General features: G+C 47.5%; 1 protein-coding gene across 1 annotated transcript in view; it reads left to right on the plus strand.

Moving 5' to 3' along the window:
• The first annotated feature begins 1,106 nt into the window (after positions 1-1,106).
• SUN1 (Sad1 and UNC84 domain containing 1) overlaps positions 1,107-26,651 on the plus strand; it is a 52,815-nt gene continuing 27,270 nt past the window's right edge. The window contains exons 1-5 of the mRNA XM_079718817.1: positions 1,107-1,134; positions 16,343-16,439; positions 23,890-24,039; positions 25,418-25,602; positions 26,535-26,561. Coding sequence (XP_079574943.1) covers positions 16,363-16,439; positions 23,890-24,039; positions 25,418-25,602; positions 26,535-26,561 — 439 coding nt within the window. The 5' untranslated portion in view covers positions 1,107-1,134; positions 16,343-16,362. The remainder of the gene's footprint in view (positions 1,135-16,342; positions 16,440-23,889; positions 24,040-25,417; positions 25,603-26,534; positions 26,562-26,651) is intronic.

Raw genomic sequence — 26,651 nt, forward strand, 5'->3', positions numbered from 1 at the left:
ACACAGCCTTCTTGCCTCTCTCTGCCAGTGCTCCTGTTGATCACCTACCCTGCTTATGAAACACCTACCGGCATCTGTAAAATTTATACCAGGGATGAGACTTCCTACAAGCTCAGCTAAAGACACAGCCCCTGTGCTGTGAGTTAATAAACTAAGAGAAGAAAAAGGCCATCCTTTTTCTTCATAAACCCTACAAGGACTGGCAGCTAACATTGCATTAGTCCATTGCCATGACTGTAATAAATACGTTCTCATTAAAATGGCCCTCGCAACTGGATTTTCCTTTTCAGCGCTGGAAGTCTTTTCCTGAGCGGGCAGTGTGGTAGGCTCTTCCCGCCCTCAGCCGCCCTCTAACCCGCTGGAGGCGCGTTTCCTCTTTTGTAAAGTAGGATCATAATAGCTTCTTTATCTACCTGGCAAGTCGGTTGTGAAACTTAAAGAGATAGTAAAGGGCGGGGCTCAGCCACTGCAAAACCCCACCCCAAAGTGGCCTGTTGTTATCTGTGTGGTCCGTGGATGGAGGAGCCTGCAGGTCAGGAAGGCGCAGGTGTCCTCGGCAGGCCCCGGGGCAGCAGCCGGAGGGCCCAGCTCCGCCACGTCCCGCCTCGGAGGAGAGCACCTGCGGCCCGGCGCGCACACCTGGGGACGCGGGCGGAGCTCGGAGACCGCACAGTTACTGGGTGTGGGGGGCGGGGGCTCGAGGACAGCCACGGAGCGCAGGGACGGGTGTTGCAGGGATGGCGGCCACGGCGCGGGACGGCCTGGCTGTTGCCGGCCGAGACCCGGGTCCTCCCCTGGGCAGACACCCTCCCTGAGACTGGAGCCCCTCCGCCCCTCCTCCCGGCTCTCTCGCCCCACCCCCTCCGCGCCGCGCACCGCCTCTGAGCCCCGCCCATTTCCCCGCCCCACGGCTCGGCAACAGTTCTCGATTGGCTGGGCGCCTAGGTAGGCCGCCTCCGCATTGGCCGAGGAGCTTCGAGTGGCGCGCCCGTGATTGGTGGACGTCCGCGTTTCTCCCAGGCGAGGCGCGCGATTGGCTGGCAGAGGCACGGTCTGCGGGGCCTGGGCGGTGCAGACGAGGCCTCAGGCAGAGGCTGCTGGGGGGGCGGCGGCGGCGGCGGCGGCGGGAGTCAGGTGAGCTGCAGCCGGGGGTCGGGGCGGGGGTCCGGGCGGAGTGGGGCCGGGGCCCGGGCGTCCCTCGTGGCGGGCGCGGGTGGGGGCGAGCTGCGGTCCCCGTTAGGGCTGCCAACGGCCGCGGCGCTTCAGCCCCGCTGCCCCCGCGCCCCCCTCTCAGCCTGGCGTCGCCGCCCCGGCGCCTCAGTCCCCTCCCCCTCAGCCCGCTCCTCCTCAGTCCGCTGCCCCCAGGCGCCCTCTGCTTCACCAGGTCCTTCAGCGCCCCCGCGCCCCCTCCCCAACCCGGGCGCGCCCCCGTCAGCTCCCCTCCCCCCACCACGGCGCCTCCTCCCCGGCCCGCCGACCCCCTCCTGCCGGCACCCGGCGCGGCCCCGGGACGTCGCACACCACGCCGGCTGCCCGGCTCGCATGCCCGGGCTCGGCGCTCTGCCCGGGGGTCGCGCGTGCCGGTCGCTGCCCGCGGAGGCCGCTGACGTCGGGCGGGTCCAGCTCGGTGCCGGGTCCTGTGCCAGGTCCTCCGTTGCACGACCCGTTCCCTCGCTCCGCCCTCCCAGCTCGGAAACGTGAGCGGTTCGGGTCTATTTTCGTCCATTTCGCTGGACGCTTCAGAGTTCCTCTTAAGTCTGGAAACGCGGGACGGTTAGGTAGTTCTGGGGAATTTTCTCAGTTTATTTGGTTTGACAATTCTCTCTTTTTTCTTAATCTTTTTTCTGTGTGTTTTGGAAATGCTACTGTATTGGGGCACTGGACCTCTTGGACCGGTTTTCTATTTTTTCAGCTTTCTCTCCCACTTTCCAGCTTTGTCTTCTTGTTCGACTTTCTAGATTCTTCAGTTTTCTAACTCAAGTGTTGAGCGTTTTATTTGGGCCATCAAATTTAAAATTTTCCAGAGGTTTTTGGTGGTTATTGTTTTTCCTCTAAAATTTAGTAACATGTTCTTGTTTCTGAATGCCGTGGCGTCGCAGTCTCCGTCCGTGGCCTAAGTGTTCGCTGGCTTGAGTCCGCCTGTCCTGAAACGTCAGGTGATCTTGATTGAACTCGCAGAGCTGAGAGCGGGACCCCGCCCAGCCCTTCGGAAGTTCTCTGCTCCTGCGCTGGTCCTGTCACTGTTGGCTAGGAAGACGGGTGGGGTTACCTCGAGGGACGCTCAGTGTCATTGTCTTTAGGTCCTTTTACTGGACTTGTTAGATTCCCAAAGGCGGGGTTTCCAGCCTCCTGCCTCGTTTTAGAAGTCAGGTAGAAGAGTGGGGCTGTGGCCTCCACAGATCAGCAAGGAAGTGCTCACTTATCCCCCTTTACAGGAAGGCATTCTAGAACTCAGCTATGCCTCTTCCCCTCTGGTCTAGAGGGCCCTTGGCTTTATGCCCCACTCTTTGTTCGGGGGAGGCCGGAAGGGGATCCATGCAGAGTAGCCAACTGCTTTCTTTTTAATTGTGGTAAAAACACACAATATAAAATTTATGTTTTTAACCTGTACTGTTCCTTGGCATTAAGTATGTTCACAGTGCTGTGCAACCATCCCCACTATCTAGTTGCACAACTTTTTTTATCACCCTGAATGGAAACCCTGTACCCATTATCAGTCGCTCCCCATTATCCGCTGCTCCTAGCCTCTGGCAACAACTAGTCTTTCTTCTGTCTCTGTGAATGTGCCTGTTGTGGATTTTCTATGTAAATGGATTCATACAGTATGTGGCCTTTTGTGTTGACTTCTTTCACTTAGCATAATGTTTTCAAGGTTTATCCATGTTGTAGTGTGTGTCAGAACTTCATTTTTCTTTACAACTGAATAATATTCCATTGTATGACTATATCCCAATTTGCTTATCCATTCATCTGTTAATGGACATTTGAGTTGTTTCCACTTTTTGCCTATTATGAGTAATGCTGCTGTGAACATTTGTATACAAGTTTTTGTTTGAGCACCTGTTTTCATTCTTGCGGTATATCTTGATGACTAGGAGTGGAATTGCTGGGTCATGTGGTAATTCTATGTTTAACTTATAGAGGAACCACCAAACTGTTTTCCACAGTAGCTGCACCGTTTTACATTCCCACCAACAGTGTGAGAGGGTCCCGATTTCTCCATATCCTCTCCAACACTTATTTTCCATTTCGTTTTATTATGGCCATCCTAGTGGTTGTGAGATGGTGTCTCATTTTGATTTTGATTTGCATTTCTTTAATGACTGATGATGTTGAGCAACTTTTTATGTACTTGTTGGCCATTTATATATCTTTGGAGAAATGTCCATTCCAGTCCATCGTCCATTTTTTAATTGGGTTGTTTGTCTTTTCGTTGAGTTGTAAGAGTTCTTTATGTCTCCTAATACTACACCCTTATCAGATACGTGATTTGTGTGTACTTTCTTTCATTATTTGGGCTGTCTCTTCACTCTGTTGATAGTGTCCTTTGATGCACAAAAGTTTTAATTTTGATGAAGGCAAATTTATCTACTTTCTCTTTTGTTGCTCATGCTTTTGGTGTCATATCTAAGAAACTGTTGCTAAATCCAAGGTTGTGAAGGTAAATCTCTATGTTCTTTTTAAAAATATTTAAATATTTATTTATTTTAAAATAAATATTTATAAATAAATATATAAATATTTTTAAATAAATAAATATTTATTTATTTTGGCTCAGTATTTGTGGCACGCAGGCTCAGTAGTTGTGGCTCACGGGCTTAGTTGCTCCGTGGCATGTGGATCTTCCCGTCTCCTCTGAATTGGCAGGCAGATTCTTAACCACTGCACCACCAGGGAAGTCGGAGGAATTGTTTTCTTAATTTCATTTTTAGATTGTTCATTGCTAGTAAATAGAAATAAAATAGAAATTCAACTTATTTTTGTGTGTTGATCTTAGTTCTAATAGTTTTTTGTGACTTCTTTAGCATTTTTTGTATATGAGATCATGTCATCTGTGAATAGAGGTAGTTTTACTTCTTCCTTTCCCAGTTTGTTTTTTCTTTTTTTTTTTTTGGCTGCATTGGGTCTTCGTTGCTGCATGCAGGCTTTCTCTAGTTGTGGTGAGCGGGGGCTACTCTTTGTTGCAGTGCGTGGGCTTCAGTAGTTGTGGCACATGGGCTCAGTAGTGGCTCACGGGCTCTAGAGCGCAGGCTCAGTAGTTACGGCACACGGGCTTAGTTGCTCCGTGGCATGTGGGATCTTCCCGGACCAGGGCTCGAACACATGTCCCCTGCATTGGCAGGCGGATTCTTAACCACTGTGCCACCAGGGAAGTCCTTCCTTTCCAGTTGGGATGCCATCTATTTCTTTTTCTTGCCTAATTGCTCTGGCTAGAATTCCAGTGCAATCTTGAATAGCAGTGGTGAAAACAATGTCTTTGTTTTGTTTCTGATTTTAGGGGAAAGCTTTCAGCTTTTCACCATTGACTGTGGTGTTAGCTGTGGGTTTTAGTAAATGCCCTTGCCTGATTGAGGAAGTTCTCTTCTATTTCTAGTTTGTTGAATGTTTTTGTCATGAAAGAGTTGGATTTTAACAGGTGCTTTTCCTGTACCAGTTGAGATGATCACGTGGTTTTGCCTAACTGCTTCTTAGACAGACTTTCATCATTTGACTTGTCCTGTATTTTGATTCCACTCTACGTCCTTACTCCCAAATGTTCACAGGTGTCACTATCTTAAGCCTTTGGGGTTCTGTGATGAAAATTGGGTTATTTCTAAGTGTTCCTCATTGCAGGCTTATCAGCTTTTTCTGGCCTAAGTCAGTTTTCATTCATCCGTTTGCTTTCTAGTTTTTGAGTTTCTTGCTTTTGTTTTTTCTCCCTTTCAATAAATGCCAGGCACTTTTGGTAGAGGTGGTGATAGGATGAAACCATCCTTCAGCATTGCAGCACCTGCCCTTACCTCAGTATTTCAAGGTGAGATGAGAGCCCAGGGAATTGCAGGGCATTTCGTAGGGCCCACTGCTGATTCAGGCTAAGTGTCCTGAGCACGTCCCAAATTTGAGCACCCACATTGGGGTTTGCAGGGCAGTGGGAACAAGACAGTGATGCCAGCCAAGCACAAGTGGTGTTGCTGTGAATATTTTGTTGGGTAGTTATACTCAATGCCACCTGCAGGAAGGTTGCAGTATTATTTCATTGCCTGAAAACACCTTCATTTTCTTCCTCCTCTTCTTCCTAAATTTGGAACTCATTGCTATTTTTGGACAGCTTAGCCCACTCAATTTCCAGTTTGAAGAGACTAGGCCTGCTGCATTTGAAACTGTTTACTTCCTTTGGGCCAAAATAAACTTAGGATTGATAGAAGAAAAGTACAGACCATGATGTTGCTGTTTATAACATGCTATTTATTATAATCACATGTTGTAATTGACTCTACTTCATTAAGTGACTTGTGTGATTCATTAGTCAGTTTTGTAGTTTGAATTATATCTGTAATAGTGCTTGTTAGTTGGGTGCTTTGTTTTTCATTTAGTTGCATAGGGGCATTCAGTGAATGGTCACTGGCTGCGAATTTTAGTTGAGGAACTAAGAACCATGTGACGGACGGTTTTCGACATTTGTGCGGAATAAAACTGCAGGTGCCAGACTTCAGTAGTGTGAGAGTGATCAAGTGTAGATCAGTGATTCCCATTGGGGCATGAGGGGCTCCCCAGGGGCATGTATGGCTTGAAAACAAAGCAGTGCTTTGCCTAGTTGCTTTGGTCTTAAGTCATTCTACTTGCTTTGTTTGATCTTTATTTAACATCATTGGAAGATGGGAACTATATGTAGAATATGAAAAACGTCAATTTAAAGGTTTCTTTACTTGCTATTTATGCTTCAAACCTTTTTAGTACTGGAGAGTGCTCACTTTTAGCCAAGTACTTCACATGTGGGAGGACAGCATTAAAGGGTGATCTCAGAAATGGTGTGGGTTAACTGTTTACATTTATAGTAGAAATAAAATCCTGTAATTGTTATTTCTTATTGTTCCCAATTATAGTTGGAAATGAAACAGAGTGGATGCCACTGTTCTGTTTAGATGAGGAAACGTCAGAAGTGCTTCAGATTCATTAGAAGGAGTAAGGAGGCCACATACGTGGGGCCCTCATTGATCGTCACGAATTCATCTGGCACTTGGGGCGTGGTTTTTCCAGGACATTGTCAGACGTGGAGCGACAGAGGGATGAGGGGAACCCAAGAATATTTTCGGGTTTTAAGGCAAAGCAACATGATGGCAATGAGTTCTCCCATTTCTCTGGGCACCTGTGAGATGTTCATTGGTTCTGCAAGTCAGGGTTAGCGCCTACCCTCAGCGAGTTCATGGTCTAGTTGGAGAGAAAGACTCTTTAATAAACAAATACTACAATTTCTGTTAAGTGGTAAATGCCAGGGAGCACTAAAAGTGGCACCTAACTTGGATATGTGGGTTGGGGGCATCCAGGAGCGCTTCCTGGAGGTGGTATCTCAGGTATAGCCTAAGGATGAGTAGAAGTTAGCTGGGAGTGATTGGGGTGGAAAGAGAACAAGGGATTGGGGAATCAGGAATCAGGAGGGCATCCCAGACAAGGAGAGAGCACAGGAGCAGTATGTAAATGGGGTGGGGGGAGAGGGTTACCTGAGGCCAGGTTCTCAGTGAAGCTGCGATATGGGTGGTGGGAGACAGAGAAGTGGGGTGTTGGACAGAGGGTTTACTTGCAGGTTCTGGGAAGCCGTGGTGGGATCTGAAGGGAGGGAGATGGTCAGGTCTCTTTTTAGGTGGACTGTTCTGGCAGTTTTCTGGTTTGAGGCAAGACTGGAGACAGGGGAATTAAGGGCGCTCCCTCACAGGAAGCCAGCCAGAGATGGTGCAGCAGGGGACCAGCTGGAGGGAGGGCGCTGCTGTTCTGAAGTCGGGGGAGCAGTTGGACGTATTGAATTTAGCTACTTGTGGGTGACTTGCAGAAATGTTCCACGAGAAGTAAAATCAGATGCCTACCTCAGTGTATACAGAGGAATTGCAAATGGATTCGATGAATTAAAAATGGTGGGAAATGTGAAAGTCAAGTCAGTAAGAGTAGTAGAATCCATGATACACTATTCATGTGTTCTTGGATTAGGAAGGCCTTGCTTTTTTTCTTTTTAATTTTGCATTGTTTTGATTCTTTTTTTTTTAACAGAAACTTTAAATCCACATATTATCAAGGGAATTTATTATTTTTTTAAATTTATTTTATTATTTTATTTATTTTTGGCTGCATTAGGTCTTCGTTGCTGCACACAGGCTTTCTCTAGTTTCAGTGAGCGGCGTCTACTCTTTGTTGCGGTGCATGAGCTTCTCATTGCGGTGGCTTCTCTTGTTGTGGAGCACGGGCTCTAGGCACGCGGGCTCTAGAGTGCAGGCTCAGTAGTTGTGACGCACGGGCTTAGTTGCTCCGCGGCATGTGGGATCTTCCCGGACCAGGGATCGAGTCCCCTGCATTGGCAGGCGGATTCTTAACCACTGGGCCACCAGGGAAGTCCCTAGGAAGGCCTTTCTAAGCAGGACAGGGAAGGACTGACTGTTGCAGCCCAAGTCACCACAAGTTTGTTCAGTAACAGATGGGGGCCATCCCAGGCGTGTGTGACATAACTACGGTTGATGTCCTATAAAACAGTGAGAAAAAGACAAACCTCCAGTAGGTTGAGATACAGGGCTGGCCTTCGCCTGTCAGAGTGGCCCTGCAGAGTTGACCACTTCCGGTGTTGGGAGGAGCGCTGTCAGGTTAGGGGTCCCAGAAGCACCACCCAGCATTGCTGCCAGAAGGCACTCGCTGTCACTCGCTGTCGCTGAGCTCTTTCCAGTGGAAGAGCCGTGCGTAGCTCTTCTAACTGTACCAGTTGTAAGAAAATTCAGAGCACTCTAGGTTTGAAGCAATACATAAAACCGTGTGGTTCATGTTTTCTGTATTCTAAGAAGAAAGACCCTTTACAGTAACATGCATAAAGTAAATTGGCTTTTGCTGAAACACTGAAACAAATTTCACTGTAAGAGGAAATGCAGCTTTTATTTAAAAGATTGGGAGCACATATCATTGGGAGATGTAAGCGTGTGATACTGCATCTTCACGTAGAAGGAATTATTTTCCCTAAAACTCAGCTATTAGGTAAACAGACCCATCTAGCCTGCATCTTTTCCTGTTTCATTTCCAAAAAAAAGGAAACTGAGAAAGCCCCCGCTCCTCTGACGTGTCTCCCTGTGACAAGAAAGAAAAAAAAAAGAAAAAAGAAACATTGGATCTTGGCTAGAAACTGTCAGTACCTAGTTGCTGCAGAAAATAACTAACTCCTGTTGAGTGTTTTCATCCTTGTGCCAGGAAGCGCTGAGCGGGTTAGGTGTGGTAACCGGTTGAATCCTGCAGCAACACTGAGAGTCAGGTGCCACGTAGAGTGAGTAATGGTACCAAGGGTTCTAACAGCTGAGTAAGAACCCTGCAGGTCTGGCTGCCCCGCACTGCTTCACAATGAAGGCCTTTTTTTTTTTTTTTTTTTTAAATAATAGTTACTGAGTTAACTGTTTAAATTATAAGACCAAAACCTACTCTTTTTTTTTTTACTTTTTATTTTATATTGGAGTATAGTTGATTAACAGTGTTGTGTTAGTTTCAGGTGTACAGCAAAGTGATTCAGTTATTCATATGCATGTATCTATTCTTTTTCAAATTCTTTTCCCAGTTAACAAAACCTACTCTTTAAAAAATGTTGAATAGTACCCGAGGGGGTAAGTGAAAAGTAGAAATCCCATTCTCTGTAATTTTACCATTAAGTTTAGTGTAGTATTTTTCCTGAAGTTTTAAAAATATATTCAAGTATATATATATAACATGTATAGCATTCTGTAAAGGTCTTTCAAATATTTTTAGGTTATAGTCATTTGTTTCTCATTTGCAGTTTTAAATAACGAGTTCATTTTTAAGGACTCTCACTTAGTATAGATCATAGTTTTGCATAAACTAACAATGTTTTGCTTCCTTAAAATGAAAACAGGTATGTGAGGCTTATTCCTGTTTGTTATGTTGTGGAAGTAATTACACTGAACATGATATTTGGAAAACAATCATTTCTAACCCATTTTATGATTTTTTTAATCTGTAGGAAAAATAACTTAATTTTTTTAGTCTCTCCGTTATGCAGTTTTAACAGGATTAAGTCTGAGCAGAGTAATTATGTTAAGGTTTAGTACTCTGGGCTTCCCTGGTGGTGCAGTGGTTAAGACTCCGTGCTTCCACTGAAGAGGGCATGAGTTCAATCCCTGGTCAGGGAACTAAGATCCCGCATGCCACATAGCAAAGCCAAAAAAAAAAAGATTTAATATTGATACTAAATTTTAAAGGGCACCTCTGAATTTTAGTTTTAAAATTCTCTACAAGGCATGTAACAATGGAACACCTGATTGCGCAGGTGCGCATTGAAAACCAAGCCCTGGGTGATGAAGAGTTGGCAGGGGTGGAGCTGGACTGCGTTTGCGGGTGCAAGGCCCTGAGGGGCCCCCGTGGGCCTGTGCTGTCAGCTCCGGGGGCCCTCGGAGACGGCTCTGTGGCAGATGGCAGTGTCTGGAGCTGCGCCCAGAGTGGGGAGGAGGGTGCTGCCTGGAGCTGTCCCCTTGGACTGCTGTGCTTTCTGTGGACGGGTTGCAGTGCTGATGGTGGATTTGGATGGGGCTAACGAGGTTGGTCTGTGCAGGTTGCTCCTGAGTATTTCTGCCGGGGAAGCCGTGTTAGCCTGTGTCAGCCGGACTCGCTTCTAGTCTCAGCCTACTTGGTCAGCGACCCCATCAGTTCATAGAAAGCTTGATTTGTAACATGCTCGTCTTCATAAACATAGTGCTTTCAGAGCAAATTCTGGTTGCCTTATACATGGTTTAATAAAAAATAATTATTTACTAGGTGACGATGCTTGTGGTTTATAATTATGAGAAGAAATGCTGCTCACCATTTTTAAAGTTTGTCTTTTTCTAGTTTTATTTTAGAACTGATAGCTTTTCCTAAGAAAATATTTTGTGCTAGTTTATTTCAGGACCGTTAACAGTTTTATTTTCTTTCTTTGGTTTTGCCATTTGCTGCAAGCTCTGTTTTCAACCTTGTGTGACTTGTAATTTTTGATATTTTTCAGACATGTTTTCTAGATTGTTACTAGATTAGTACAGATGTTCTAAATAGTAGAGATTCAAATTATATGTGGTGGTTGAACTAAAATCCATTTTTGACCAAAGCATTCAAGACCAAAAATTGAGCTTTATATTTCATTTCTACCATATGATGCAGATGTTACACATAGTGTGTACTAGGCAAGGTAAAGGGTATTAAAGGAGAAACCCAAGTGTAACTCATGAAGCATCTTAACTCAGATTTTAAAACCCTGCTAGCATCTTCATGTGTGTAAAGATACTTATTTAATTTCTTAGGTTTGAAACCAAAGTTTGCTCCCTAGACAGAGGACCTCTTCTTTTGGCTGTGCTTGCCGGCTTATGTGTGCTTAGCCACTAGTGAAAGCGAGACAGGAGGGAGACACCGGGGTGATTTATGACGATAGCACTTCCTTTTCCACTGGAAGATGTCGCTCTTGGCCCACCATTTCCTGAGGTGAGCACTTTTCCGTCTTGGGACTGGCAGCTGCAATCGAAAGCTGTTAAAGAGCACTGTTTTCCGGGGACATGGGGAGGCTCCCCTGAGCGCCCTCTCCCTCCCCCCATGTTAACCCACTGGGCCTGGAGGGGGGGGGGTGCCTGGTGTGAGCCCCGGCTCCAGCTCCGCTGTGCAGTCCCTCCCTCCCATGTCCGGGACACTCATGGGGCACGTGGCCTGTGAGGAGGTCATCCCAGTCGTAACACTTTCGGGAGAAGGGAGTGGCCAGGAAGAGTCTAGAGAAATGAGGACAGTGGAGCCTGCACAGGGCACCTCTCTGTAAACAAACGTGTTTACAACATGTTGACTTTGTATTCATTCCAAGATTTTCTGATGCCGTTGAAAACATTTTCAATCCATTTTTTCACTTGCTCTTTCAATACTGCTCAGATTATAAATGCAAATCAGATCTCCCTTGAGTCACAGGCTGAGGCCGCCTTTAGGCCATGCTGCAAGTAGGAAGGCTCTAATGTTACACGCAGGCTTGAAGTAGCAGTGATGTAAGGGGAGACTGGGAACGGCATTGTGAACATGCCAAGCACTGTTAGCGGGAGAACTGGTATCACAGTTGCACTTTTGCTGCTAGGGGTCCTGATGAGCTGAGAGAGACCGGAGCTGGTGTTCTAGCCTGCTGGCCCCAGGAGCCGTCTGAGTTGCCGCTGGACTTCGTCGTTTATTTAGGTTGGGGCTGAGTGAGTGTTCCATCTCAGGGATTGTCAACTCAGAAGGCAAAAAAATCCTTTTTTTTTTAAATTTTAAAACAGGCTATATAAGTTTATTCCACAAACTAATTAAAGCTAACTTTTTGAGTGTTTGTCATGTGTCAGGCACTGCTTTACAGACATTATTTCATTTAATTCTCTCTTTTTTACTTTATTTTATTCTATAATTTTATCTAATGCTCACATTTTATGAAAGGAACTAAAGATGAATTTTAAAGTGTTCTGAATCTGTATCATGATCTGTCCAGGGAGAAAGATTGAGGCAGCAGGGTTGACGGAGGGCAAGCCGGGTATGGAAAGAAGCAGCAAAATACATTCTAATAAGATACATGATCACACTCTGTAATGCGGTCCACAGTAAATGCAGGAGAGAGCGCTGGTCATCACCCCCTAACTCATTACTGAGTCAGGCTTGGTGTGGCCTCTGCTGCTGCTTTTGGAGGGTCTGCTTGGAGAGGTGGTCTTCTGGGCTGTGGAGGAAGTACTGGCCAGAACAACATTTACCTGGGCCACGAGTCTGATTAAGCAGGGGCAGGGTTCTGCGTATAGTTGTATAGTTTTATACGTACATGTGTTTCACCAGAGAACGGAACATAAAGTTCACGTGGTTACAGGAGCGAAATCAGAATGAGTAGGGAAAAAGTAAGGGCATCCAATGGCATGCTCCCTTTCCTTCCACTGTCATAGCCACTGAGCTCTGACTGTGACGGGCCATGGCCTCCCTGCCCTGTATCCTGTCTGCCTTTCCTCCAGAGCCGCATGGCCTGCTCTTCCTAGAGTTGTGTGTGTCCACACTGGTGCTCTCTTGATGGTGTTGTCTTTGGGCATTTTATTACGTTTGAAGCTCCTCTCATAAAACATTTAGCCAAAAGTCTACCACTGTGCCTGCCACTCAGCTCGTGTCTCTGTGTTGTCACCCGCAGGACTTTTACGTGGTCACTCTTCTGTAATCCTATCTTGCTTGTGATAGGCTTGTGATGGCCAGTAGCTGCATTTGGTTCTTTGATAGAATTTTATTTCAGAGACAAGAAATTAAATTTCTTTTTAAATTGTGGTATAAGGTCTACATTAAACCCAACTAGGGTGGTGTCACACAGCTTTATCTGTCTCATCGGTTGGGAGAACCAGGTTGAATGGTGTGGTCCGCTGTGCCTCTGACAGCTTTTGAAAACACCGTTTGTTATGCATTAGAAATTAACCTCTCTTTTAGGTAGATGAAAACGTTGAGAACATATTGATGTAACTTTTAAAAGTAAAAAGGCTGTAATAGATAAACAGCAGGGACCTTTGTATAGCATAGGGAACTATCAATATATTCAATATCTTGTAATAACCTATAACAGAAACGAGTGAAAAAAAAATATATATGTGTATATATATGTTCATATGTATATATAACTGAATCACTTTGCCGTACACCTGAAGTCTTGTAAATCAACTCTACTTCAATTTTAAAAAATTAGAAAGCATTAGGACTTCCCTCCTGGCGCAGTGGTTAAGAATCCACCTGCCAATGCAGGGGACACGGGTTTGAGCCCTGGTTTGGGAAGATCCCACATGCCGCGGAGCAACTAAGTCTGTGAGCCACACCTACTGAGCCTGCGTGTCACAACTACTGAAGCCTGCATGCTAGAGCCCGTGCTTCGCAACAAGAGAAGCCACCGCAATGAGAAGCATGCACACTGCAACGAAGAGTAGCCATCACTTACGGCAACTAGAGAAAGCCCGTGCGCAGCAACAGAGACCCAACGCAGCCAAAAATAAGTTAAAAAAAAAAAAAAGTATGAGGTAAAGATGTCCAAAAAAAAGAAAGCACTAAAAAAAACACATTGGGGCTTCCCTGGTGGCGCAGTGGTTGAGAGTCCGCCTGCCGATGCAGGGGACACGGGTTCTTGCCCTGGTCCGGGAAGATCCCACATGCCGCGGAGCGGCTGGGCCTGTGAGCCATGGCCGCTGGGCCTGCGCGTCCGGAGCCTGTGCTCCGCAACGGGAGAGGCCACAACAGTGAGAGGCCCGCGTACCGCAAAAAAAAAAAAAAAAATAACATTGCATGGGACTTCCCTGGTGGCACAGTGGTTAAGAATCTGCCTGCCAATTCAGGGGACACGGGTTCAAGCCCTGCTCCAGGAAGATCCCACATGCTGCGGAGCAACTAAGCCCATGTGCCACAACTACTGAGCCTGTGCTCTAGAGCCCACGAGCCACACCTCCTGAGCCCGTGTGCCTGGAGCCCGTGCTCCGCAACAAGAGAAGCCACCGCAGTGAGAAGCCTGTGCACTGCAACAAAGAGTAGCCCCCTCTCACCGCAACTAGAGGAAGCCTGCGCACAGCAAGGAGGACCCAACAGTGCCAATACATACATACATACATACATGCAAATAAAATAAAAAGGCTGTTAGTTCTTGCATATGTCCTCCTCACCAGGCTCTAACTGCTCCTTCTGTGCTGAGTCATGGGCTGGACCTCCTTGGATCCCTTCATCGGCCTTGCCAGTAGCGCTGCTGCCATCCTGCTTCACAGATGGAACTTCCTTTGTGCGAGGAGCTGGCCTCAGGGCAGTCAGTCAGCTAGTGGGCAGAGCTGGGATCAGAGCCCAGATCTGTAGGGGGTCAGTCCCTGTTCTTAGCTGGACCCTCTAGTGTTTCCATGTCATAGTCATGACGTTTAAATTAAATGCTACTTTCAGGCACCTGCCATTCACTTGTTTATAACACTAAACCAGTTTCTGTAAGCCGGTCCAAATACTCAGTTCACTAAGGACATCTTGAATTCTTTTTTTTTAAAATAAATTTATTTATTTGTTTATTTTTGGCTGCGTTGGGTCTTCATTGCTGTGCACAGGCTTCCTCTAGTTGTGGTGAGTGGGAGCTACTCTTTGTTGCAGTGCGCAGACTTCTCACTGCGGTGGCTTCTCCTGTTGCGGAGCACGGGCTCTAGGTGCGCGGGCTTCAGTAGTTGTGGCTCGTGGGCTCTAGAGGGCAGGCTCAGTAGTTGTGGCGCATGGGCTTAGTTGCTCCACGCCATGTGGGATCTTCCTGGCCCAGGGATCGAACCCGTGTCCCTTGCGTTGGCAGGCAGATTCTTAACCACTGCACCACCAGAGAAGCCCCCGTCTTAAATTCTTGAATACGAGTTGTAGGGAAGTTGGTAGAAATTAGCAGCAGTTAGAACTGCTTTAACTTGGGGTTGGTAATGTGGGTGTAGTAAAACATGAAAGTGAAAGATCACTTTGGGAGTAAAGTTAGGAAGTAAAAATCAGTTATCTTCTCTAGAGGATGAGAGCAGTTACGGGGTATTAGTATTGTTATGGTTGCTTAGTAAGTCATTGCTACCCACAGCGCAGTCAGAAGCCATTATAACACTGCTGCTGGGTGTGGCTCTGTTCTGCGGGGGAGCTGGGAGGAGGCCTGAGCCTTGAGGCTGCCCTCGTGTGCTGTTCCTCAGTCTCTGTGCCCTTGAACCTGGGCTCCAGTGCTGGTGGAGGAGACAGAGGGGAGCTCGAGGCAAGTGAACAGGTACTGAACAAATACATGGACTCGTACTTGAAGGTAAGTTTATTTGCAGCAAGAGGTTTACGTGTCTATTAATAGAATGAATTGTACTTGTTGAGTGTGTGTTCTACCTGGGCTGACGGGCCAGGTCCCTGAGAGGAACTGAGCAATGTCGAAATTAGTAGGCACGGTAAAGTTTTTATATATAAACAATGTTCCTTATTTCTATGGGTGCTTACTTTTTAAAAGAATATTTGGGGCTTCCCTGGTGGCGCAGTGGTTGAGAATCTGCCTGCTAATGCAGGGGACACGGGTTCGAGCCCTGGTCTGAGAGGATCCCACATGCTGCGGAGCAGCTAGGCCTGTGAGCCACAACTACTGAGCCTGCGCATCTGGAGCCTGTGCTCCGCAACAAGAGAGGCCACAGCAGTGAGAGGCCCGCGCGCCGCGATGAAGAGTGGCCCCTGCTTGCCACAACTAGAGAAAGCCCTCGCACAGAAACGAAGACCCAACATAGCAAAAATTAATAAATAAATTAATAAACTCCTACCCCCAACATCTTCTTTAAAAAGGAAAAAAAATTTGGACTGTTTCAAAGAATATGGAGTGAATTTAAGTATTTTTGGCTTAGTTTATAGAAATCAGCCATTTATACCTGAGTATTTTTTGTCTAGGTTTATCTTCCTTGATCTTTCAACAGCAGATTATGATCCACATTACTCCTATGAGGGTGTGGGGTTTTTTTTGAAGTGTGTGTGTGTGTATTTTTAGCCAGAGGAAAGTTTGAGTCATTCCAAAGAAATCTAGATGACAACATGAAAAACAATATGCTCAGAACTTTTTAATTTAAAAATAATCTGTGTTTTCCTTTGGGGAAAAATAAAAGTATTAACAGTGCCTTAAGCTTATCTCTTATTCACCCTGCAGTTTTCTGATTCTGAGCTGCTTGTAAAAATTTTGCTGTCTAGGAAAGTATGGGAGTGCTTCTTGACCATGGAACAAGAATCAGTTCTGTTTTACTTAATAACAATGAAAATTTATTCCAGAAGAATGAGAACATTTTGACACCTTCAGGAATTTAAAAGTACATTTTGGAAAGGATTCTGAGTTACTTTCTGTATTCTTTACATCATTTTAAGGCAGTTGATCTAGGATTTCCCCTTGTTGCTTTTGTAGATTTATAATCTTAGGGAACTAAGTATGACAACTGTGTTCTGGACTTGCAACCATGAGAAAACTTGTCTCCTTTGCTTAAAAAAAAAATCCAAACCAGCTCTGCTTTACTGGCCTTGCTTAATCAAAGTGTTGATGGTGACTCTAGTCCGTCTGCATTGGGCCGCCACAGACAGGGCTCCTCTGGGTGTTCCGGCCGTTAACAGCCTGCATTGCTTTTCCCGCCTTCTGCAGTATGCTTTGAGACCGTGAACATGGACTTTTCTCGGCTCCACATGTACACTCCTCCGCAGTGTGTGCCCGAGAACACTGGCTACACGTATGCACTCAGGTGAGCTGCTCGCATGCGTGTTACATTGTCTTGCCTGTGCTGTTCTTGAATGCTGTTGGGTTAATGGGGGCTTTATGGTACTTGCACCCAACTGCTCTGTGTTGAAAGTGAAAATATCTATGAACTTTATGTTATGCTCTGGTTTTACAAAACTGCTAAACTGACTTGGAAATTATGAGGTTGTTTTGAAAACCGAATGTTTCTGATGACTCAGTGATTAGTCATTGCAAATGAATGACTGTTTTAGCCTCCACCCAGGTGGCTGTGGTCTTGGGAACACATCTGTGTGGTTATGGTGGGGTTTTGTGATTTATATTAATAGCTGAGTATTTTAAAATGAACAGAACTAACCTGGAAAGTGACTTGGCTTTGAGAGGAGCCATCATAAATAGAATTTTGATGAAGTCCACGGTTTCAAGACCACAACTTCTGTCAAATGCACTAAGTTTTCTGTTTTTATTTGTATTCTGATTTGATGCTGAACCTTGAAGTTTGAGTCTTAGAAGCTGTTGACTTGCTCTTTGCCTTTCTAGTTTACCAAGTATTGATAGAAAGGATGATTGAGACGAAACTTAAGTATTATAAAATTAGGGGCTACTGCCAAAGGGGAAAACATTCCTGGATTGGTGAAGATTTGATTGGCAGATAGAAAAACCTTTGCATCCTGGCAAGATGTTTAAAGCACACAAGGAAAATGCTAGTGTCAGTTTTATCAATGGCTTATCTTCTAAAGGGTAAAAATGTAATTGAAACTTAAAGAAAATTGGAAGGTATTTTAAGAAAACTGCTCTTAACAGCATTAGTCAAATCTCATATTTAATGATTGAGTTTTTAGTCACAATTTTAGATCATGTCACACTTTCTGTAGTAACACGCTTTGTTTTTGTTAAAAGTCCTGTAGTATTTTAGAACAAAATGAGTGGGCCAACTCAAGTAAAATTCCTCCTTATTCTGTATTGTGGAGCATAAAAAATAATAGTTCCTGGTAATTTTTTTTTTTTTTTCCCTGTACGCGGGCCTCTCACTGTTGTGGCCTCTCCCGTTGCTGGTAATTTATTTTTAGCTTTTATAACCCATTTTATTTTGTTTTTATATTTATTTATTATAACCCATTTTAAATACAGTTTTTATTTATTTATTTTTTTTTGGTGGTACGCGGGCCTCTCACTGTTGTGGCCTCTCCCGTTGCGGAGCACAGGCTCCGGATGCGCAAGGCTCAGCGGCCATGGCTCACGGACCCAGCCACTCCGCGGCATGTGGGATCTTCCCAGACCGGGACACGAACCCGTGTCCCCTGCATCGGCAGGCGGACTCTCAACCACTGCGCCACCAGGGAAGCCCTAAATACAGTTTTTAAAAGTTGCCTATGTCTGGGTCTCTACAGAGAACCCAACCCTTGTCCAGTGAGGCGTGCAGCTGGATCGGAAGTGGATGAGCACTGAAATGGGAAAGGCAGGCGGACTGAGCTGTGCTGGGAGGTGGGCCTGTGTTTGAGGGCGGGGGTCTCAGCCAGGAAGGGTGAGTAGAACCAGGGTTATGCAGAGATGGAGAGTGGGGCAGTGCTGATCAGAGGCTGGCAGGAGTTCAGGTGAGACTCTGGGGGGGCCCTGACCGAGGCAGTGCTGGGCAGGGCGTGGGGAGGGAGGGGTTCGGGAGGGAACGCTGGGGGCCTTGTGCTTGCTTGACTGGAGGAAGGGGATGAAGGAGGAGGCAAGGGTGACAGTCACCGTTTGGCGTGGGCGCGGGAGGAGGACCACCAGTTAGCGGGAGGGTGTGTGAGACTCAGGCTCAGGAGCCATGTGGGCGGCAGTTCTGGTCTGGCCATCAGCAGGTCATGATGGGAGCCCGAGGGTGCCCTGGGGGCCAAGGGCCCACAGAGACCCAGGAAGCTGTGATGGGCGGGCGCCACAGCACGAGGAGCAGAACTCTTGCCGAGGGTCCCAGCCACTCGACACCCAGTCTGGAGGGGGCACGCCCAGCTGTGGACCGGCCTCAAGTGGCCATGCTGAAGCCGGCTCTGTCCTTGCCTGCCCTTCCCTCTCCTGCCTGTGTGTCTCTGCGTCCCCACCCTTCAGTGAAGCCTCTGTTTACCGTCCAGCTCCAGCAGCAACTCATGGTCCCTGGAGGCTGGGTTTCACTGCAGCCTTTCCCCCCCGCAGCCCTTGGCCACCTGGCCTGGCCCGAAATTGTCCTCCTCATATCCTTGTCCTTCCAGACCCTCCCCCTCCGCCTGCTAAACTCCCAACTCTGACCGTCTGTCTCATTACCACCTGGGTGGCCCCTGGCTGACCACTCCATGTCCAGCACTGCTGGCCTGCAGCCTCAGCACTTTCAGTAAACACGTTAAGGATCCTGCAGCATCCTGGTCATGCCATTTCTTTTTCTTTTTTTTTTTTTTTTTTGCGGTACGCGGGCCTCTCACTGTTGTGGCCTCTCCCGTTGTGGAGCACAGGCTCCGGACGCGCAGGCTCAATGGCCATGGCTCACGAGCCCAGCCGCTCTGCGGCATGTGGGATCTTCCCGGACCGGGGCACGAACCCGCGTCCCCTGCATCGGCAGGCGGACTCTCAACCACTGCACCACCAGGGAAGCCCAATGCCATTTCTTTAAGATGTTTTTCTATTATGGAAAATGCCAAACAGTGTGAAAGTTTGGAGACTAGTGATGATGAGCCCCTTGGCCTCTCACTTAGTTTCAACAGTTACCAGTGCTTGTTCTCCCCTCCCCAGTGGGTTGTTTTGAAGCAAATCTCTAAAAGATAACGATATTTTTAAAACCACTAGTCAGAATACCGGGTGTTGAGAACCCAAAGTAGGAGGAGGGGAGGAAAGAGAGTCTGGGGCAGGTGACTGTCACACATGTTGCTAGGCAGTCGGGACCTGCGGGGCTGGGATATGGGGAGAGCTTTGACCTCACTGGTAGGAGTCCCTCCGGGGGCTTGCAGTGTGTCTGGAGCCGTACAGGGAGGGCAGTCGAGCTTATCCAGGTGAGAGTATTGCCAGGCCCTGGGACAGAAGACCAGCAGGGCAGGGGACACAGCTGGGGGCAGCTGTGACAACAGTCAGAGTTGGGGTCCCTGTGAGGCAGGAGAACCATTGTGGTGAGAGGTCATCAATGATGGGTGGTGAGGTTTGAGGCTGGGACTTCAGAGGGGCAGTGTTGGGGTTAGGTACTCAGGTAGAGCAGTACTCTGGACGGTAGGACTTTGGACAGAGCCTTAGAATTGTCACCGGGTGTGACTTGCTTTGCCCACATGCCCTCTCCCAGTTACCGGCTGCACCTTTGACGGTGTAGCCAAATTCAGCGCTGGTGGCGCATTGCCCACTCCACGGCTCGTTGCTGCCTGGTGTCCATCCAGCTTTCAGCTGAGGTAGATTTTTTCCAGCCTTTTTTTTTTTTGGTGGTATGCGGGCCTCTCACTGCCGCGGCCCCTCCCATTGCGGAGCACAGGCTCCAGACGCGCAGGCTCAGCGACCATGGCCCACGGGCCCAGCCGCTCCGCGGCATGTGGGACCCTCCCAGACCGGGGCACGAACCCGTGTCCCCTGCATCGGCAGGCGGACTCGCAACCACTGTGCCACCAGGGAAGCCCCAGCCTTTTAATTAAAAGAGCATCTTGGGAATTCCCTGGCAGTCGATGGTTAGGACTCAATCCCTGGTTGGGGAACTAAGATGCTGCAAGCCTTGTGGTGCAGCCGAAAATAAACAAACAAATAAATAGAAGTGCATCTAAATACCAGACATTTTTTAAAAAACTGCATAATTGATGAGAGAACTAAACTAAAATCTTATACTCTTAAGGATTAGATCTATACTCTATATTTGGGGTCTTCATCTATATTATCTTCTTTTTTTTTTTTTCCTGCGGTACGTGGGCCTCTCACTGCTGTGGCCTCTCCCGTTGCGGAGCACAGGCTCCGGACGCGCAGGCTCAGCGGCCATGGCTCACGGGCCCAGCCGCCCCGCGGCATGTGGGATCCCCCTGGACCGGGGCACGAACCCGTGTCCCCTGCATCGGCAGGCGGACTCTCAACCACTGCGCCACCAGGGAAGCCCCTATTATCTTCTTTTATATCCTAGTTTGGTCACTTAATTCTCTCTAATCCTGGATTAGACACCTCAGTTTAAAATTTTGTGCCCCACCCCAGCTTTATAGAGAAATTAATAAAGGAGCTTCCCTGGTGGTGCGGTGGTTGAGAATCCGCCTGCCAATGCACGGGACACGGGTTCAAGCCCTGGTCTGGGAAGATCCCACATGCCGCGGAGCAACTAAGCCCATGCGCCACAACTACTGAGCCTGCACTCTAGAGCCTGCGAGCTACAACTACTGAGCCTGCACCCTAGAGCCCGCGAGCCACAACTACTGAGCCCGTGTGCCACAACTACTGAAGCCCGTGTGCCTAGAGCCCGTGCTCCACAACAAGAGAAGCCAAACTGCAATGAGAAGCTCGTGTACCACAGCGAAGAGTAGCCCCCGCTCACCACAGGTAGAGAAAGCCCGCGTGCAGCAATGAAGACCCAACGCAGCCAAAACCAAAATAAATTTATTTTAAAAATAAATAAAGTAACCTTTAACATGGCAAGTGATGATGTTGCGCTGCCTCGGGGCGGTGCTGGTGTCCTGTGTCTCCATCAGACACTCGAATCTTTCTGCTGGGCCCTGGGTGCATCTGTCTATAGGAACCTATTACAGATGATGGTTTAGGATCCCAGCCTAGGGCAGGAGAGCACGGGAGCTGGTGGAGCACGCATGGAGTCGTGGGGTGGGCGCCCAGCGCATCAAGAAAGCCCCTCAGGTGCAGACAGAGGCGCTTGTCAACATTCATGTCTGAACTCAGCACAGAACTGTTGGTCCCCGCCTCCCTCCCTCCCCACCCCCTCCCTATATCCCTCTCCCTCCCCCGCTGTGAACACTGCTGCAGTTTCTGTTTAGCTGAGCACTGTCCAGCTCAAAGTGGAAGTACCCATGTTCCTACCTCCTTTCAGCTCCAGAGGTAGCTATTGTTGCCGGTTTGGAGGTGTTTTCTGTGCTCTTACACATCTGTGTTGGTAACATGTGCTTTTATTTATTATTGAATATTTAATTTATTTATTTGTTTTTGGCATTGCTGCACAGCTTGCTGGATCTTAGTTCCCCGACCACGGGTTGAACCGTGTGCTTTTATGTTATATATATTTTTAAAAACATGAATAGGATGATAATAGAATATTTCTTTTTTCATTTAACAGTATATCTTAGAGGTCTTTCTGTGACAGTATATATAGATCTTTTATGTTTTCTAACGGCATTACATAAGGTACATGTATCCTCGTGTATTTCATCATCCCCTTATTAATGGACATTTCCCAGTTGTTTGCTTTTTTCTTTTTTTTGGCCATGCTGCGTGGCTTGCGGGATCTCAGTTCCCCAACGAGGGATTGAACCCGGGGTCATGGCAGTGAAAGTATGGAATCCTAACCACTAGGCCACCGGGGAACTCCCTCATTTGCTCTTACAAACAGCTGCTATACTGGCTTCTTCCCAGGGCCCTCTCTAATCAAAGTAACAGGTATTTGGAGCACCCTTCTGCCGGCAGGGGCGTTGTGTTAGAGGTCCTATGTTGGAAAGCCAGGACCCTGTCCAGACTGGCAGCGTTGTCGTGTCCCCTGAGTTGCAGCCTCTGGGGCATGTGGGGGTGGGAGACAGAGGTCCGGGTGGCGTCGTCAGCTTCTTGCCTTCTGCACGTTTGCGTATTTGTCTAGGAGTGGACTTGAACTGCACTGTCCTCTCTTGATGTTCAAGTTCATAAATGGCCGTCCTCTAAACCCAGGACTTAGGTTAAGAGGATGATGGTGGAGGGGTACTGGTCCATTCTTACGTGGTAGATTCTGACTTGAAATAACAATTTTCTTAAACGAGAATTGTAATTATGTAAAATACTAAAAATAATCTTGGAAGAAAAGTAAGCATATTTTATACTAAAATTAGGTAGAGCTTAGCGTCCTTGCTGCTCAGTGTGGGTTAGTGCAGCCTCTCTCTTGCCCCACTCCAGCCTCTCAAGTTGAGGAGGACCTTTTCCTGAAGTTATGTGTAACGCCTCAGATGGATATGACAACTTGAAGCAATTTGTAATAACTTTCTGAGGGTTTGATTTAACAGTTTCTAGTGTCATATCTGATAAGTTTATGATGAATTTGATTCTGAAAATATTTTTATAGTATAAAATAAAACGCGGAAATGTTCTTAAGCCCATTTACTTTAACTCATACCCCTGGTTACCGTGGACTTCCAGATCCTTAGCCCAGTGGTCTGCTGTCCTGCGCGGGGGCTGTTCTCCCACTGCCTACTGGACGTGCCCCCAGCGTCTCCACCTCCTCCTGCGGATAAACTGCTTGAGGGGTTTGGAGCTCCCTTCTCTGCCACAGCAGGGCCTGCCCAGGGCCTCCAGGGTGCAGGCTGTCCTCTAGTGTGCACGCGCACGAAGGCCCTTTGGTTGAAGCCAGGACCGAGGTCCTCTTGCAGCCCCCCCTTCTGTGCCTTGGGCTGCAGTTCTTCTCTTGGCCTGCTTTGCTCCCTGTGGCAGCCGTGGCCTCTCCTTCCCTTGCTCACCTTCCTGCTTCCTTTCGGGTTGTGAGCTCACCTCCTGGAGGTGTGGAGTCCTCACTGTGTCGTGGCCCCTGCTGCTGGACTGTCTGTAGGATCCCCGCCCCCAAGGAGGCACAGAACAGGTTCTCAACTCACGTTTCTGGATTTGGAAAACTTGCTGACAGCACAGAAGGATCTGTGTTTTGGTTTAAGATAATTATGTGGAAGGGTAGTAGAGTGGCTTTTCTGTGTACTAGTTTGTCTCTGGGTTTATGATGAATTAAATGCAAAGTGCGCTGGTGGCTCAGTCACTGGCTTTTCCTTTTCTCCTTACGTTGATTCATTCAGTGACCTACTGGGATCTCGGATTAAATGTCACGTAGTGGTCACTGTCTCATTAACTGCTTTATCAGGCAGTGTCTACTAGTAAATGGTTATGATTTTCTAACAATGTTGACCTCATTCCCTGTAGGTGGGGAGTCTCGTGAATTTAGCACGTCCTCACGCGCTCCCCAGGGCCGGGTGTAGCCTTGAACACCAGGCAGCTGGGGGATTCATTTCACATGTGCTGTGATCAGAGCAAATGTAGGGGCATCAGTTGTTGAGCAAGTTGGGTGCCAGCTTGCTTTTGCTCTGTCGGAAAGGCTTCACATAGTGATGGCTGTTTCTCTCATTTTTAAAAAAAAATATTTTATTTATTTATTTATTTTGGCTATGCCAGGCCTTAGTTGCGGCATGCGGGATCTTTGTTGCAGCATGCAGACTCTTAGTTCTGGCATGTGCTGTTTTTAAAAATTCACACTAGGTTGCATGTTCTGTTATTTGTTTGTTTTAAAAGTGGTGTGGTAAGCGGTGTTTATCTATGATGAGGTTTTTTCCTTCTAGTTCAAGTTATTCTTCTGATGCTCTGGATTTCGAGACTGAGCACAAATTGGATCCTGTATTTGATTCTCCAAGAATGTCCCGCCGCAGTTTGCGCCTGGTCACCACAGCCCGTGCCGCTGAGGATGGCCCTGCTGGGGACAGAGTGGCCAGGTGAGCGAAAACAAAACCAAACACATGAGGTTTCGGTCTGTAAAACTTCACTCTCTCGAATTTACGGATACGTGTGTACACACACAACTGCACACATGGTCGTAGCTTTACTGTGAATGAGGCTGAAACCAGGGCTGGGGTATGCGGGTTGTTTGGCGCTGGTGTAAAGAGGGACGTGGACACCCCTCCCGTCCGGGGCAAGTGTTCCCAGCTCATCTGCGTAGCAGGCCCCACCAGCAGTTAAGGGAGGAGCCCTGCCCGTCATCATGTGGCCCTGCAGGTGTCTGTGTTGTTAGTGCTTTAAGTTTGTTTATAAAATCTGTGTGAACTGACAGATACATGTGTGAAGTTTAGATGTTTACCTGTATTTATAATTGTCCTATTCACTTGATTTCTGAACTCTCCACGTGCCCATCACTTATTTGTGCCCAAGAAGGAGCAAAAATGTACAGGATCTTTGTGCCATTTAGAGATAAAGAATAAAAGTAACAGCTTTCCTTTAACATCACTCATGTAAGAGTGACGAGTTTCCTGCCTGAATGGTCCACTCTTGGGAGTGGGATGGTGGCTGTTGAGAGGTGATGGGACACTGGCCTGATGGCAAGGCTGGGCGCTGGTGTGTGTGGCGTCACCTCCCCATCTGTGGTTCACACTCACACACTGCACGCCCAGCAGCCACCTGGGGTTCATTTGCAGTGAGGTTCTTGGATATCCTGGTTTAGGGTGTTCATGCAGGTGCTGCTATGGGAACCACGGCTGTAACAGGCTGGTTCTCTGTCCCCGGGCGACGCTGGAACCAGGTTTCCCGGTGCACCTGCTCATGGGGGCCTTCCTGTCTCTGCCCCTGGCCTTTTGCTCACTTCTCGCTCCCTCAGTGGGGAGGGTCTTCAAGGGCTTTGTCTCCATCCTTGTGGTGGATCCAGTTCAGGAAGGGTTTGGCGACAGCCTCTCCTCACTGTACTTGACGCAGTTCCGCCTTTACTGGTGACTGAGAAACAGTGCGGAACGTGCCTGTGGATGCAGTTACTTGTTTTAAATGGTGGGGAGGACACTAAATCTATAAATCATGTAATTTCAAAATATAGGTCATTTTTATTCTTAGGTTATTTTTAGTTTGAACCACTTTTGGGTCATGAGGCCCCAAATAATCTGAGAACTACTTTGTGTGTACAATTTTAGGAGGAGTTCTTGAGCCCAGCTTAACAGTTCCTTTTTTAGGTTAACAGATGTCTCGTTACAGCAGAAAAAGGGCATAAGGACACGTTGCCTTAACAGTAGTATATTCATTCTCAGGCAGAGATTTTGTGTTGGTAAAATGTAATCATTTGTATTTACTAGAAAAAGTCTGTAGACTTGTTCCTTTCTCCTTCCTTTTTAGACTAGCAAAACAGTGCAGCAGTGCGCACAGGCCGGCATTTAGTACCAACCACACCTCGAGGAAGGTCCTGTCCTTGGCTGTCAGCCGGAGCGGCTCCAGTGCCACGCGGGCTGCGGCTTGTCTGCGGCCTCCTGTGCTGGACGAGTCTCTGATCCGCGAGCAGACCAAAGTGGACCACTTCTGGGGTGAGTCATCTCCAGTGATTTCTCCGGTTCTTCTGGGAAGAAGGGGCGTCATGGCCGGGTTTCCCCTTTTCCCCTTACTGGAGGGAAGGAGCCCCAGGAAGTTTGGAGGCCTTCCTCTGGACTGAGGTCGGAAATGCAGGGAAACTGCTTCCAGCTGCCGATCGTGTGTCGTGATGTGGAAAATGGAGTGGAGTGGTCAGGGCAGTCTTATTAACTCTGTGTGTCTAAATGCATGAGTTTTGTGGGATGCTTAAGCAAAGTCATTGGTAAACTCACCAGCATGATTTCAAGTTCCAGACAGAAATTTTTCTCTCATTGGAAAGCATCTAGTGTAGACGAATTGACCCTAGGAAACGATGTGGCTTGTGACCTGGATTGACTAGGGCAGCAGCGTGACCCCAGTCCTCCCTGTGGAGGACTTGATGGCCACAGGGCCCATGGCTTCGAGGGGCCACAAAGCTGCTTGTGTCCACTTGATGTTCCGGTTGGCCCTTCTGAGAAGAATCAAAGATTAGATTAGTTCCAGAAATCTTATGTGCTGATTTGGGAAGCCCTGGAGTTCGTATTCTGTTTTGCTCACTAGCAAAGTAGCTCCCGGGCAGCAGAGGAGGCGAGTGTGCTGGTGCTGAGGTTCCTGCCTGTTCTTCTGTGCACAGCATGGGTGTGTGTGTGTAGACAGTGTGAGAGGGCGTGAGAACAGAGTGTGTGGGAAGGTATTTTCTCCAGAGATGTACTTTCACCTGGAATTGAAAGCAAGCATCTGCATATACCTGGAGAAATTGCTGTTAATTCTTGGTGTTGTAGGAAGTCAATCTTGACCAGTGCCATGATGCTGATTTATTAACCACTGTAACCTTTACTTTTGAGTTTGTGTATTTTGTTCTGTTTTGATCATTTGAGCTCAACAGCAAAAATATGTGTGTGTTTTTTAGGTCTTGACGATGACGGAGAACTTAAAGGTAATTTCCTCCTTTTCTTCCCCACGTTTTTCAAGATGGAGATTTTAGTTAGGTGTTTGCAGATTGTAATAAGCAAGTTCCATCTCCTTT

The sequence above is a fragment of the Hyperoodon ampullatus genome (genome assembly GCF_949752795.1).
Source record: "Hyperoodon ampullatus genome assembly, chromosome: 14".
In the NCBI taxonomy this organism is placed as follows: domain Eukaryota; kingdom Metazoa; phylum Chordata; class Mammalia; order Artiodactyla; family Ziphiidae; genus Hyperoodon; species Hyperoodon ampullatus.